Source organism: Ylistrum balloti, unplaced genomic scaffold, assembly GCF_031769215.1.
Source record: "Ylistrum balloti isolate Yb309-2 unplaced genomic scaffold, AGI_CSIRO_Ybal_v1 Utg369850, whole genome shotgun sequence".
NCBI classification, from domain to species: Eukaryota; Metazoa; Mollusca; class Bivalvia; order Pectinida; family Pectinidae; genus Ylistrum; species Ylistrum balloti.
In genome coordinates, this window is record NW_026782003.1 from 2133136 (window position 1) to 2150603 (window position 17468).

General features: G+C 36.1%; 1 protein-coding gene across 1 annotated transcript; it reads left to right on the plus strand.

Moving 5' to 3' along the window:
* Window positions 1-76: 76 nt before the first annotated feature.
* On the plus strand, window positions 77-11450 carry LOC132545586 (uncharacterized). The gene is made up of 6 exons (XM_060209277.1): window positions 77-161; window positions 7581-7686; window positions 7869-7913; window positions 8605-8792; window positions 9570-9856; window positions 10562-11450. Exons 1-6 carry the CDS (start codon window positions 90-92, stop codon window positions 11070-11072), a joined length of 1209 nt encoding a protein of 402 aa, XP_060065260.1. The 5' UTR covers window positions 77-89; the 3' UTR covers window positions 11073-11450.
* Window positions 11451-17468: the final 6018 nt, after the last annotated feature.

Below are 17468 nucleotides of genomic sequence, written 5' to 3' on the forward strand. Positions count from 1 at the left end.
TGACACTTGCATACATAATAAGCAATGTGATAAAAACCGAAGATGCTGCTTGGTCCTGGCAAATCAATTTCGGTATCGTTACAGAAAGGATGTGGAAGATGGAATATACGTGGTATTTGTTTTCACTTCTGACACTAATAGACAACTGCAATGGAATATTGGTAAGTTTACTTTTCATCACTTATATCATATTATTTTTATTAGAACATCTTAGCACATATATATATGTGTTCAGATTGTAAGCCTATCAACATAAATCGTTAACGAGGAAAATACCTTGATTGATAGAATTATATAAAATTCAAGTCTTTATCAATATTGGTAAATTGGTGATAAAAATGATTTTCAAGAATTTATTATTATTTTTATTTTCAGAACATAATATAAAACAAATGAAGTTATCCGAAACATAATTTAAAAAGTACGATCAAAACTTGATGGATCTATATTACATTACCATGTCAGATATTATACTAGTTCGCAGTGTTCTGATCAGCCTTCATTTTATATACTACTTGGATGAATAACTCCTTTAAAAAACAACAACAACAAAGGAACAATTATTTAAAAATTTTCAGACTTTTGCGCCCAATTATATAATCAGGACAGAAGTGAGAAAGAAATCGGCGAATTTCCGACAGCATTATTTTCCATTTTTCATTACATTTTTTCTTAAGAAATAGTTGTTCCTGATACGTCGGATGTTTTAAAGACATGAACGTAGATAATTTAATTTGCTAACGAAATGTGTACAACTATTACACTATGGTTTTTGTTACAAACTGATATAGGTTCTAAGCTAACCAGCACTTAACACTGCTCGCCTTTTTAACATAACAAAATAGGATTCAGAATCTGATCGGTTGGCATTGTGTAAACAGAATGTGCTAAACTACGATCGTATACAGATAGTAAATCCGACACTATAGGAGAATCCGAATAGCATAGCGACAATTCTCTATATGGTTCCTAACCTTAGAACACATCTATTCTGGATCCTTATGTATTTACCATGATTGAGTCTGTGGTAGGTTTGGGAAGCCAATTTGAGGTTTTCGTATTTTACTCGCACCCGTGGGTAACCAAGCCAGAGAATCGAATGTATGTATATTATGTAATAATTCAGCTTACAGTGAAAACTAGGTGCATCAACCATCATTTATCATTACCGTAAAGGGAAGCTTCTTTATCGATTTTAGTAATTTAGGAGTGTTGTGTAATATTAATACATGCAGGCCATGCTTGCTGAGAGGCCGGACGACTTTTTTGGCGGAAACTGTGGTGTGGCCCCACTATTATCGGATGCATACACTTAAAATGCCGCAGAATCTGTAAAGACTGGTTTATAATGGATCTAACTTGATCGCCGTGACACGTAATGAGAGGGGTATGCTTCATAATAACCAGCATATACCACGTCATTCTGATTAGCTCTGAATTGATTGATTTAAGTTTCGGATTAATATATTCCTGGCACCACACCGCGGCTTTTACGAAATTAAATACAAAAGTCCACCTTTACACAAAATAACCCCTTCAGAATTCTCACGCGGTTAATACTTTTTCTCTAGACGACGCGGAGAAACGATTTTGTTTTTTAAATTGATTAAGATTTACTTTGATAAATTAAAACAAAAAAATAAGTGACACGTTGCATTTCAATGCACGCGTATTATCAGAGAAAGCCATCCACAGGTTTTCAGCAGAAAAACTTTTTTGTTCGAAAAATAATTTCCGAAAAAAAAATCATGAAACACTTGAAACAGGTTGTTTGTTACGCATTGTCCTTATTTATCAGCGAGCGAAGTAAGAGTAATTATATGAACTGATGCTATCTATGACGTGGCTAAATTGGCACGAGACTCAACAACTCTCTTCACGCCAGGTCATGACGTCATTATTCTAGTGCAGATCAAACCGACACAACATGATTACAGTGTTTGGGAGTTCGGGTACATATACTTAAAGTTTTTCACTTGATCATAACTTCTTTTGCTTCCATACATATGCATGTACCATGCGGCATAGGTAGGTAGAACAAGGACGTATACATAAATACGTCTCTGGTCAAAATGAAACGCATTTTCAAATAAGATCAAATATCAAATACACGAGTTATATGTAACAATATGACGCACATTTAGAGATTTTTATCCACGCTTAGTGTAGAATCCTATTCTTAAAGTTGACTTATATACATTGTTTAGTTTATATATCAACGAATTCGAGATCCATGGGTTAAGCTCTAAAAAGATAGGTGTAGATATACATGTGTATATCAAAACCAGAACTCTCAGATGTTGAAATGTTGCAGTGAAGGAGTTTAAAAAAGGAGTTTTCCCCTAGACTTCTTCGTGTTATTTGATGTGTACAATATACATACATGTATACTCGTTGTGTATTATATTCTTTATCTCGAAAATTAATTAAATTGATTTAAAAAGAGAGTAATGGCAACGAGGTCAAAGGATAACAGTCACCAGTGATGTAACTAGGACGGCAAGTGCCAGCTAGTCAGTGATAAGTCTTAATTTTACGTTACGGATTAAAGATAAGCTTGTAAGCACCGTTCCAAAAAGATAATATAGCGATCCATATAAACAAAACATAAACAGTTGTTGGAGGGAGTGTAGCGACGGGAACATTTGATCCAAGGTGTGAAAACGATGTGGGGAGAGAGGAAGGGGGATGGGAGTAATGAATACGTAAGGTGTTTACGAGTGTGTGATATCAGTCCCTATTGGACGGTCGCCCAATCACACTAATCAATCTACAGCTTCGACAGGTGCTATTTACACAGGTGTGTTGAATCTTCGCAACAGCCGTTTACTTTCGTATCAGCTAACATTTTCTTTGATTTATTAAAACAAGAAAGGCCCACAAAGTGCACTTGTTCAGTAAGTTTTTACCAGTTAGGTACTGCTTGGTGATATTGCAAGTACCGAGTGTAGGGTCTATTTATGGGGATACGAAGGAGTCCGTTGGACCCCCGGCCAGTCACCCAAATTCAACCGTATGGCTCGTTATGTAGTGTATTCAGATGAATTCTTTTGTGTACCATTGATTTCCATTGATTTCAGCGTAATTACAGATTTATTTATCTTAGACTCTAACACTCTTCTTTCTGATTAATCCTTACTGTGTGTGACTTCCAAAGTAGAACATTTTCGGTACGTTGCTAATCAGAGAGTTCTTGAAAAAAAACAAAAACAAAAACGAAAAACAAAAAAACGGAACAAGACTTTTTATTTTGTTTATATTAAGTTGCCGTTGTTCATCCTTCAAAGGTTACCGTTTTCTCAATGAGCCATGATGTGACTTTGCTTGTTATGTACATTCATATCCTACTGTGGGCATGATGCATGATCATCTCCAGAATGGCGTACAAGTTCTAGGTTAGCACTGTATGACGACAGTAACTATTGATCTAGCTGGTTCTGAAGTATCCTTGTTCTGTGCGACTTTTTCTCGTTTCTGTGTTATTTTTGGCATCTCCTTTGGGTTCATTCATGAACAAATCTCATCTTGCCGATTGCTTTTATCATGATTTATATTCCTCGCCAAAAGCTATTCTCATTAATTTTGAAACTGAAATATTTGAGTTTTTCAGAACAATTTCTCGCAAAGGTTCCAACTAAAGGTTCTGGTATAAAATGTCTTCAGTCAGGTTTCTTTCGTTGCAAATATTTTCACACACACAACACTTTATGTATCGGTATTATCATATATTAGAATGGCTATGCAGTGTTACAGAAAAGGAACGATTATTTGTCAATTGTTGTTTTTCACAATGCTCTTGGCGGCTGTACCATGTTTCGGCGCTTCCTATAATGATTTGCGCTCAATATGACCTTGATACCGGTAAATAATATAGCCAAAAACGTTGTTTGTATTGCAATGATGAGTTAATGAACACTTTTTTGTTATATGGAATGTAATTGCATAGAGAATTTGCTTCATGTGGTCTACAGTACATGTGTATGTTTCATGGCCACCATTTTCCCTTCTGATACCATTCTGCTAAGGCTGTGCGTGTTCCAATTGCTATATGACTCCAGTTCCTTAATGGCGTTACGTCAGATCTAGAGCGAATGCTATTGGTTACCCAAATCGTGATGATACATGATAACATTTTGAACATTAAAATGTTGTAAAACTTTCAAATTTTAAAATATTTTACATCAATTTTTCTACTTTCTCCAGTACGTTATTGACGTTGCCACACTGTATATACTTCGATTATTGCACTGAAGTTTGGGAAATCGACTCGAATATTTTATTTTTCTCGTTTTTAGTTGATATATCTCAAATGCCAGAGGAAGTAAAAACATATCTATCGTGAAATATATAGTTAAACATGTGATGTGAGGTAGCAGTCGTTTCCATTTTTTTTTTTTTTTTTGTGAAAGATAGTTTTGGGCACGGAAACAGAACCTGCTGTACGGTTTTCCTTACAAGGTATTATTATCCACTACAGCAGTCACATACGATGTAAAGTAAGGATGCTAATACTACTGATAAAAAAGAGAGAATACCGACATGTCAACACAATCATAATCAAAACTCAAATTGAATAAAATTAGGACAAAATCTCGACAAAAGAAAGATTATACGAATACGCATGAAAAAGTACAAAGAGAAAAAGACCAATTTTTCCGGAAGAGTAAGCGTTTTCTGCTCCACTGACGACACCCGCCATTTAAACATTTGTGAATCCATTTAAGTGATGCCTGGTTCTCAAATGAGAACAAGGTATACAACAACGGAACGAGCAGGCAAACTAACGAGTATCAAATACGTCTAAAAATATAGGTTAATAATATTGTGAAGATGGACTCATCCATCACTTTTCCCTTTGAAAAACTGACAACTAAAATCTATCAGGATGTGCTTTGTTCTGTGAATCAAATTGGTGTGTCATAATTTACCCTTCCCATTTTTTATCATCGGATCGAATTCCATACACGATGTCGATCATGTGGTTTCATGGCATCAATCTGTTTCCCATGAGACCTTTCTTTTACCATTACCTACAGTCAGTATAAATTGTTTAGAAACCACTGACACTAAACGCGATAGAAACTAATATTACGGCTATATCTGGCAAGCTTAATTCCCAGTGGCCAATATGCGAAACTATATGAATAAGAAATCAGTTTATAATGCCACTAGCAATCAAGATATCTCACCTCGGAGCTTCGTGGATTTGACCTTTGATGGGTTGGAAACGGCGACAGTCCTCCATCCTGGTATTGGTGTAAAAGTACAAGAGATTATTTCTGTAACTGGTCCAACTCTCTGTCCTACTTCAACGCAACGTCATTGTAACAGTGTGTCGCCTCAATGCCTTGGCAGGTTTAGAAAATTATACGAGTTAAAGCTATTCAAATCGCGTAAGCGCAACAAGCGACTAATGAGAACCCCTCACGTAATTAGCACCTTTAGCTGACTACCAAGATAAGTCAGGATGAGATATTCAGATCGTCTTTCTACCAGGGTCTGTCGTAAATATTGTTGTCACTAGTTCTGCAAGGACATAGATGTCGCTTGCTGAGCATTTTCTATATCAGATTTTTTCAACAGAACAATATGGACGCCTCGCGATCTTTTTTGAGAAACAACTCATATTTGATTTTGACAGTTTCATATTATTGGTTAGTTATCTCTTTAATTGTATATTCCATATATAGACCCTCATATTCCTCAGTTATGCACGTGCTTTTTCAAATAACTACTTCAGTATTAGAAGAAATATAACAAGTTCTTTTTCACACATTTCAATTCTTCAACAAAGGACAAACAACAATCTCATTCAGAAAGAACAATGGATGTAATCACGGTATTTGAATTACTGTTGACATGGATGTCAATTGTAATTGTTCAACGGGTAACGATGACTGTAGAGGAATGAGGAAAAACTGTTGTCACACGCCGGATTATAGTTAGAGGCTACTAAAAAGGATTTTTATGACGTCGGCACGGGGACATGAAACTAAATCTACAGCTATTCACTTGTGTCCTTTGAGATAGCTGTTAGTTAACACTGTTGGTGTTTTTTTTTTGTCCTCAAGGTTTACCGTAACCTGTATGCCGCGTTTTAATCCATTCGAATGGTATCATGGTTCAAAATACATACACGTCCTCAACGTTGTTCTAAAATTATTTGAAATATGCAAATTTCGAAATTAATTTAATTATGGAGCTAGTGCATCTCCCCGTCTAGATTTTGACATTTCTTTTGGTCAATTTGGATTTTCCTCAGCCGCATCCTGGCTTCAATATCAAACCCTTAACATCACTACAAGGATGAAACAGGTGTGTGTAGCGTATTGTTAATTCGTGTTAATAGGTGCTATTCAGTTATGTGTCTTTTTACAAACTCCCATTGTAACATCAGAAATCTGTATTTTCTCATCTCAATAATCTCCTAGTCGTTGTTTTGAAATGTTTTCCCTTATTTATAATTTGGCTGAGTGGGAATTTTAGAAATTCTGAAAAGGAGTTGAAATATTTGAAAGCCTTTTTGCTGTGCAGTTATAGAAATACATTAACATTGTCAAGGTCGGAGAAGAGTAGATTTGGGTGTCTTAAAATCGAATCGACTCTGGAAAAAATGCAATGAAGCAACGAGACAATAACCAAAATTAATTTTTCATACTTTCAGGAACAAGCACTTTATTCTATATCTATTCTTAAGTATGTAAACAGTTTCAATTATCCCATAAGAACTTCAATATCAATGAATATAGACAAAAGGGTGTACGGAACAAAACGAACGTGAAATATACATTTCATGATATTTTTAAATATAAAATCGTTGTTGAGTTCCATATTTGGATGGACTTCTTCCATATTCGCATTTAAAGAAGAAATCACCCGCAGTATCTGCATAGAAATAAAAAATCTAGTTTATGGGTTACGAAAGCATAGATACAGTGACCATAAGTCTGAATTTGTAAAGATCATTAAAAGAATAGTGAATTGTAAAACATTAATGTATATTATTGGTATGTTGAAGTATATTACATACACCTTCTACACATGTATGTAAAGCATGACGTATCATACCGTAACTTTGAAATTTAACTGACTTTTTGGACAAGTGTTCCTCCTCATCTTTTTTTTACGATCTTTCTGTTTCGCTTCCTAGTTCTCAGCAAACCATGTCCTAAAGCATCAGTTATCAGAGCGACCAAAACAGTTGTATGATGCAGTTGAATTTCATTATTTGTCTACACTCTAATTATTTTGAACTGAATTTACTTGTGTGTCTTTTGTCCAATTTTTAAGAACTTTAAAACGTAATAAATGACATTCTCAGATTCCACCTGCAATGACTTTGTGATTTGGAGTTTCAAAAAAGGACTATACCAAAGGCATTCAAATGAACAGTACCTTTCAATACAAATTTAGAAGTCTATACAATATATAACTATATAATGAGCTGCATTGTACTGTTCTTTCGTCTTTTGATGACTTGTTAGTGGTGCTAGATTCCTCAAGTAGGGAAAATAAACAAATATTGAATGACACAATATATAATATGAAATTACGAGGGTTCTCATTATATATCATTTCAGTCAGCGGACGAATTCAGGAAAACTGCCTTCACTATCAAGTCTACCGAAGAGTTCTTCGACAAGTGGGTCAGGTTGAATGGATCACGAATAAACATCACCAGTCTTAGTAAGAACACTATGTAAATTTTATTTCTTCTTTAAAAAACCTCAAAATAAGGATAATTTATAGTCAGTTAACGAATTTTACTCTTACGTGTCTTATTCAGGAGCATTTTTGGTTTGAAGTCTTTTCAATAATGTTAATTGGTGTACTGTCAATAAATCAATGATAAAAATATCTTTTGACAGCCGGAGAAACAGGAGAGACAGGAGATAAGATCTTAGTTGGAGGAGGTAAGTATCTGATTAATATGAATAATACACAACATGGCGGTCTGTGTTGGTATTTTGTTTTCAAAGCAGGCTGTTAAGAAAGATAAAATTGGGGCCCTTCAGGTAACCCCACAGAGATACTGAGTCTTACTGAAATTAATTTTCTAATTGGAATAAAATGTACGCATAGTAAGGATTCAAGGATTGAAACTAGCGGTTAGTAATTATCTGAAAAAAAGACTTACATGATCTTCCAATGCTGATTGGGCGCACAAACTAGTTGATTCTTTACGTATGTAGTGAGATGCTTCAAGTACAACCAGGAAAACTGCCATCGATATAGAATAGAAGTTGATATTACCAACTTCAAAAACATGTTCCAAAATACCATCGGTTTAGCGTGTTAAACAAACAACTACATGAGTATACGCAATTTTATTTGTTATTTGTTATTTGGCCATGTAACCATCATTGTATGGGAAAGCATAAATATAATCATTGAATTTCATCAGCATATCATCATGTGATGTTATAGGACTTGTCTTAGCAAGTTGGAATTAATTGAATTATTTCTTAGAAAAGAATGCTGAAAACCTCTTAAAATCTCTCTAGCTGATTTGATTGTTTATGGAACGAATTAATGCAATATAGGTTATAAAACCGTAAATAAGATACTGAGAAGTGATAATTGATAAATTGTATATATTTTCAGAGGAGATCAGGATGGCAGAGTTTGACCGCTGTAGCCCGCGAAATACAACAGAGTATTTCGGACAGCATAATTACGATCCGTCTGTCATGTATTGGCCCCCTTGTACCAGGACAAAGAAGTGTGGAGGGTGTTGCACCAACAGCATGATGACGTGTGTGCCCGTTATTGTAACAAGCAAGATTCTACAGGTGGGAGAATATTGTCTATGATAGAAGTATTGTCAAAAGGGTTGGCGTGCGGGAATGTGATTGGTTTTGTGGAGTAGACTGGAAGTGGATATCTGAAGTGGTTGGCATAGATGTGGTGTGATTAGAGAGAAAATGTTTTGTGTAAGATAAAGTGATTTATATGAAACAAAGTGTTAGTTTCTGAGAATATTTTAGTTTAGTGTGTGGCGGCGTATCGTTGGTGTGATACTGGCTTGTTGGAACATTGGTTTAAACAGATGGATGTTAGCGAGGAGTTTTTTTTTCATTGTTAGAGTTGAAGTGGTTTAAGATGAATGTCGAGATGTGGAGCTGTGTTGGAAGATATAGAACTTTGTCGGGATTGTAGTGGATTATGGAAAATATTATGTAAGGTAGTACAGCGGGTGTTGTATATAAAGGAAAATTACACTAGGTAAGGACACCAGTATATTCAGAACAATAAAGATGTTAAGTATTCACTAATGATACTAAATATATAAGGTATAAATCATGAGACTCTAGGACGCTTGTGTTTTAGATGTGGCTATCACATCCCACATACAGTTTAGGGTATAGCCATAAGCAAATATTACTACTCATACACATTTTAATTGTATATGTCATATAGAAATTGGTACAAGTTGATAGAAAACGAAGTTGTCATTAAGTAATACTAATGAAGATCTTTGATGTTTTCGTTATTTAAACTCGCAAAAATGGTATATTCCGAAAAAAAAATTCATCATAATACTGACAAAGTATGCTGTTGTTTCTCAGGCGGCAAAGACTCGTCTTCCAAGCCCAGGATCACCTTTTTTCGAATTCGTTGGCATGGAGACACAGTTGGTAGAAGACCACATTGCATGTGAACCTCGTTGCAGTATACATCCAAGTGACTGCAATGTCATGCAGGAGTTCTCAGAGCTCGACTGTAAATGTTTATGTCGAAACTACCAGAGCTGTTCTGATGTCCACTACTTTGACGAGACGCAATGTGAATGTCTCTGCAACAAAGTAGAAACGTGCACCGGTGCCCATTTTATCTTCGATGAACGTTTCTGCAGGTATGAATGCCATGTCTTGTCAAAAAAAAAAAAAAAAAAAATACAAGTCACCCGAATTTTAATTTGAAATCATATTGAAAAACCAATTGGGAAATAACCATTAAGAATTTACATGGCGATTCCTGAAAAAATAATAAGGTGCTTCGGAAGAGAAAGCATCTTCTATGTCATCGACGACACCTGTAAATCTTGGTCAACCTAAGTAATTATTTTCACGTTCCTAAATGAGAACAAGGTAAACAACAACGAAACAATCGGGCATACTAACGAGCATAAAATACTTTTAACTTCATATTGTATAAGGGAATTGAATATTTCTTAATAAGATCACTATGACGACCGTAAAACTTTCACATAATAGATAGTGATATGACTTATCAAAACTCTATTGTTAATGAAACCATAATAATATAACTTTGATAGGTACTAAATAGATTCAAGCTTAACAAACTTTTTTCTGTCTGTAAATTTCCATTGTTCAAACATTGCTCTCGTTATAGATTTTGAGTTATGAGCTTGTCTTTGATGATAAATATTGTGCTTGACCGACACAACAAGCAATACCGATGACGGCAGGGTTTACATGAATCTGTTACGTCTAATTAATATTTGTTTCCTAAAGAACTCTACACGAATACAATTTGTTTAACTCTCCATATATAATGTGGCCTTTCAATAAAATTCTGAACATTGTCACTTTTATAGATGTCGCATGATGACAGCACTTGAGATCAATCAAGTCCTACTGGCTGGAGGTTTGACTAATGAGGAGATAATAGAAATCATGAATGCAAACCGAGTCACGGCTACCTCGCAGAAGATCACGAACAATTCCACGGGTACTCCTCAAGTAACCAACAAGGGAACCACTACCATTTCTTCTACCACTACTCCGGAACCTACCACTACTCCAGAACCTACCACTACGACCACTGAAACCACTACGACAACCACCACGACAACAACACCACCTCCCACCACAACCACCACAACGCCAGCCACCACCACCACCACCACCACATTCAGACCTCTCAGTCTAGAAGAGGTGTGCGACCGTAAGCAGTGCCGAATTAACGAGTCACCAGTATTGTTATCGAATGGCATTTGTCACTGTATGCTGAAGTTTTTTAATTCCATCAGTTTGCACAACTTGGGCGGCCTTAGGTACCGAAGAGAGCTGACCCGGAGACGGAGGGCTGCGCGGCCATATCATTAGTTATTGCTGCCTGGAACATGTGAGATGTTGTAGTGCTTAAACATTTGTGTGAATATACATTCCATAAAACGGATGGCTTCAATGGATTCCAAACTTTGATGAAAAGTATTGTGTTATGTTGGTTCCGGCGACTAAGGCTGTGATTTCCCGTCTGCTATGTCGTTTAGTGGGACTCGAGTAGTTCCAATATTTTTATTTTCGTAGGTTTGTGGATATTTGTTTTTATCAGATTTACTGTAAACATTAAAAAATAACCATGTCACAACCATATACAGAAGTAGTGTCTTCTGAACAATTGAGGTAGTATACCGGTGTTTTGCCTACTGGTTTAGTCAGTTTGATTTACGTGGTCACCATTACTAAATTATTATCCATCTACTGCTAGTTCGGGTATTTTGTGTGCGTTAATCGCATGGTTATGTATAAGAGTCCACTAGTGAATGCCGTGGTTTTGGCGATGAAGCAGTCGCTCGCAGACAAACCATCCTCATGGTCGGGTGGCGCAGTGGTAACGCACTCGCCTTTCACCTAGACGACCGGGGTTCGATTCCCGGAACGGACGTGAAAAGGTAAGGGGTCACCTGCCCGATCACGTGGGTTTTCCCCGGGTATACCGGTTTCCTCTCACAATAAGACCCGTCGCGCGCTTACATCCGGGCCAACAAGAGTGATTATTATAAGTTGACATAACTTGTTTAGCAATTGTTGTAAAATAGTTTACTATTTTTAAACCATCCTCATAATGTGAAGCGGTTTTCGCTAAGAACCCTACCGCTAAGAGACGATTCAGATTCTTGTCTTCACTAAAAGATAAAGGTCACAGGAAGGTTAATTTAATGTTGTAAGAACATAAGCTCACGAGAGATATTATTGCGACAAACATTGGTATGGAAAAACATAAGATAAGAGTATAACAAAGCAGTAATACAGAGATATAAATTAGCTCTTGACGAGTCCTTTAAATAGCAAGAATTGCCTATCATACAACTTACAAATACAAGTAAATGACATCATGTTTTAATAAAGTGATGGCGATAGAAATGTTGACAGTGTAATAACAAGAGGCCCATTAAAACGATTTGGTTTGATTACAATTACTTCATCCGTACTTAATTTTCAATTTCAATAATGTTTGCCCCAAATGACCACCCCTCAGTCCCCACAGGGAGTGAGGGATGTCGAATGGTGCTTTAGGCCAAATTTGATCACAATCTCTTCATCCGTACCGAAGAAGGATTCTAATGATTTAGTCTTCTGTATCACAACACTATATTCGCGAATCCCTTCCATCTTATGATGTAATACGCCATTTTAGGTCAAAATTGATTCATCCCAACAGTGAGGGAGGGATTTTAAAGATTTGAGACTGCTTTCTCTTGTATGACCTATGGATGTCGTGACCTACCCTCGTCCGCGTTATGGTGGTGAGTATTGAGAATTAAAAATTAAAATCCTGTCCTGTATCTTGTCACTACAAACTACACATATGAACGAATTCTTCTGTGTTGTCATCATGGTTCGATTTACATACGAGATACTTTATTGTTTTCATTCATCTGTTCTATATCGTAATAGACACGTGGCAGCTGTCCACATATTAACGCTACATCTGATAAGATAGTTCCTATCCTTGATCCAAACATGTAATTTCAATCGAGGAGATTTATAATGCGCAAATAGAACAACATACTAGTCACCACCACTATATTAAGGAAAATAAGTGTGTTAATCAACGTTATCGTCTAACCTTACATTTCAATAACGAATTCGGTTTACGTGGCGAAGTACCGCGTATATCAAGAACACTATCCATAGAAAAAAAGAAAACTCTTCTTCCGGATATTTTTTGAAAGCCCAACTTTCTTTTCATTTCAATATTTATTCTCACTAATGATGGTTCAGGCAGTCCAAAATCCAACTATGTGATCTGGTAACGTACTCGCCTCTGGCCTAGGCGTTCAGGGTTCGATTCCCGGAACGAGCGTGAAAAGGTATGAGGGTCATCTGCCTGACCACGGATTTTTTTTTCGGGTACTCCGATTTACTCCAACCTGGGCCAAGAAGGGTGATTGGTATCAGCTTAAAGCTTTTTGCGATTGTTTCAAAACAAATAAGTTTATATTTGTCTAAATCAAATTTTGACTTTGCACCTTTCCAGATTTCTTTGTATTGTTATACTTCTTTCTGTCGTGATACTTTTCTCTACAATTCTACAAGAAGTGTATAACCAAACCTATCCAAATAATTTCATATTTTTGATCGCAATACTTAATTTCAAAATATAAGCATTGTATAGCTATTATATTAGTTAAAATATTTTTTATAAAATAACAATTTGACGAATAACTGCTGCAATGATGAACATGACAGGTTCATAATATATATATATATTGCCAAATAACATGCTTTTTTTATTGGATAGCGGTATGATATTTAATGGTTTCGATATTATAAATAATTAACTAGATTAATTAACATGAGTATGACAATATACTTTTTCATGAGTGCGAAACACCTTCTCTTCAAGGGTATAACAGAATAACAGATTTTTCACGAGTGTGAAGCACAGACTCTTCATCTGCATACGATCATGACTTCAATGTACAGCTATAATTGGTCAAAACTCAAAAATTTATATCATCAATGGATAAGTTGTATAATCACTTGTGCTGATGTAAGATATCTTCAACAGTGATGATAAAAATACAGTTACGCTATAAGTTTTTAGAAATCCCTATATTTCACTGGCAAAATAGATACCGATAGAATTACAGCGTAAACCATGTCGAGGAGGCTTTTCAATAAACTATGCGAATACTTAAAATTATAAGATCTGTCCTGCTAGGTGTGATTCGTTAAACTTCAGATCATTAAAGAATGATAACGAACTTCAGTTGTAAGGATTTACAAATAAAAAGGTCAATTGGGAAGTAAACGCCTACTTACTTTCAGTTTAATGTTAAAATTCCCTATACCAAAAGATAGACCTCCTCTACGTATATAAGTGTGATGCGATATTGGTCTAACATCCATCATGTGTTCTAAAACGTAATAGGCGGGTCGAACAATATACGTGTCTATTGGTTATTGCTATGAAATGACAGTTCGAGAAATTTGACAAACACAATTCGGACATAACTACCTACGATGTCTTGCCAAGAGATGGCGGACAATGGTCGATACAAATATCCAGGGACCGGCCATTGAATCATGTTTGGACATCATTAACAGTTCGATCTATATAACAATGAATTCATACTAATTGCACAATTTGATCATATGGAGGTCAAGATCCGACTGGAAAGGGTCGATTTCCTGTCAGATGTAGTTATAACAATGTTCATCCATTTACCATTACGGGGGTACATCCGCATTACTCTATCACTTTGTCTGTTTCGACAGGTGGTGATCACCGGGACCTTCTGTAAATCAGCTCTATTGAGTTTTATTAGTTCGTATTACTTGACAATGTCGGTAATTGATGATCACAGTACATCAACTGAAAACCTCATTAGGCTATTGACAGTGAAAAACACCTCGTTAATAGACTATTCTTATACCGAACGTCAAACATCCAGACTGTTACAAAACATAATCCTGCAATATCTGACCACCGAATTAAATATTTTGACACAAAACCATTGTTGAATTATAAATTTATTATGTTACCATAGTAAATCCTTTCTCAAAAACGTATGACAATTAAAGGGATGTCTGACGTTCTCAGATAATTAAGCTAACATTAAAGCATCTCTGTAACGACTTTAGTGCAAAACCTCGAGCATCTAGTCGCCGTTCGAATCTTTTCTCTAAACTGTACATTTTACACTCGAAACAAAAGAATAAAAAAGAAATACAAAAAAATATATCTTCCTTGAGTTTCGTAAAACGCGTTAAGCACTTTCTCGAAACCTTTATCACTTGAAAAATCACATATGGTTCTAAATTGTATAGATTAACGCAATGCCGCGTGAATCGAAAGAAGAGAGAGAAATGGTTAATGACATGTTCCGAGTGGGCTCAGCGTGTAGTTCAGTGAGAAAGATTTGGTAGGAGTTGTGTGATAATCCAATCAGATTAATCATTGTCAGTGGCAATTTAAATGCAATGCAACACGGTAATGCAACATCCCACACCAGTCGCGTGGCTAGGAAGTTCTTAGCAAAACAATATCCAATTTTTGGATTGGCATGTAAAATCCCAGAATCTGAACCCGATAGGGCGCACATCTGGGAGGTTCTTGGAAGACGAGTACGGCGTCGGCAAAGTCCCCCTCACTATCTTACAGTAACTGGCGCAAGCATTGAACGAGGAGTGACACGCCATCTCGACTCACACCATTTGACTATATACAGCCTCTATGTTCCGGTATTGTAATGCTTTGGTCAATGCTTTCGTCCTAACCAATTGTGGTCACACAACTTAATAACACACTTATTAAAGACATATTCACCACTTGTCTTGTAAATAACACAAATCCACGGAACCATAACGGCATTTGGCATTTAAACGACCAAAAATAGACATCCCACTGAATCATTTGAGCCCTCATTTACCATATGTCAAATGAAACCTGACATAACTGCCTCCGGTGCAAAATTTTATAACAATCTTTTATTTATTTCGTATATAAGAGAAAAATGAAATGAAACGGTGACTTTGTACATGGTAAAAGAAGAAGATGTAAACAATGACGGCACGATTCTTGTATACAAGTGATCGATTCTGCCAGGTGGCAGGAAAAGTAGAGCGTCTTAATTTGGCGTTCCCTAAATGAGACCCGCGATCACCAATTAAGGATACATATTAACAGTAAACAAGCACTTAAGTTAAGGCCCAGAATGAAATATGCTTGTCTTGATGGCGGCCATGAAATGTTTCAATCCATACTCATCAGTTTCTCTTGAAACAACATTATATGTAAGCTAGGCATCACAAAATCTGGGACGAATAATGTTAGTGTAGTACTGTTTAGGTAAGAAAACGTAAGCGCCACGTCCCACAGCTGAAAATGTACCAGCAATTTTCCTGCTGCAGTTTCTTCTGTTTTGTGTGACACTCTGTAAAGATTTTTGTTTTATATAATTATGAGTTTTTAATATCTTGATTTCATACATTAAACATAGTTTACAATGAATCGGTCCCAACTCGTGCAAACAAACGAGACATTTGATATTGTTCATACTGGTACGTGTAACACTGATGTTTGGTATGTAAAGGTACACGTGTGCATAAAACCATATGTGATGTAGATACACGTCATATCGACAACTTATCAAGACTTTCAAATTCTTTTTACATTTCGCATAATAAGTTGACGATTCCAGTTCTGTTATCTCACCGACATTTTATGACATATTTTACTGACCAAGACTTTGAGATTAGGCACGGCACAAATTTAATGTTAGAAAGAACCCGGCTTCTAAGCGTGCACAGACGCTCTCTCTGATCGTTTGATTAATACTTTCTCGGGCGGAATTAATTTAATACATATAAATTGTCACTGTGAGATGTATGGTCTTTCCTTATTCTTTAGGACGAACAAAACAAATTGTAGGAGATTCCATTATATGAACATATTGTCAATTCAAATAAACTTAATTTGCTGAAAATATCCGGTAAAAGCAAAAGATGAGCGTTGCCACACTTACATTACAGAAACACAATGCAATAGGACGAAAAGTCGACAGCCTAAGTTTTAAGTTTGACACGAAAACGCAACAAATTTGAATAAAAATAGTTTTCGATTGCGAATGTGATGTAATCATAAGCCACTTTCCAGTACCTCTCCTAGCCATCTTCGTTTGCCCATAAGCTCATTGGGTATCGAAGTGTGATAATCTTTCCGGTTTCGACAATGCAGTTGGCAGGGGAACGTGTCATTGTAGAAACTAAGGAGAGTATGATATGTTTTGACATCGTATTTGGTTTAAGTGATTGGTGCTGTCACTGTAGGGTAAATTGTGAGATCATTAAAACAAGCAAGATAAGATCGATACGAGCCAATTAGGAGTCGTGTGATTAGATACGGTATAACGTGGCGGTGGACATTAACGACACAATAATCGCTATCTAGGGACACTACCTCCGACACGCTGTCTAAAATGACAATTCCTATCTTCATCTAAACATGGAGATTTAACATATTTTCCTCCAAAACGCTACGTATAAAACCTTTGGCAACATCAACAGATCAACGAGACGAAACCAGTTTCAGTTGCATGTATTAGAACTGTTCACACTTAAAAAAACAAAAAACACTTAACTAATATGCATTGTTGGTGTCGATGTCGTCGTGGGAAATACTAATGAAACAAAATTAAATTTTGAGAACGTTGGTACAAATGTTGTTCCACGAATGAAGATTCCATGCCGAGAGAAAACTGGCTGAAAAAC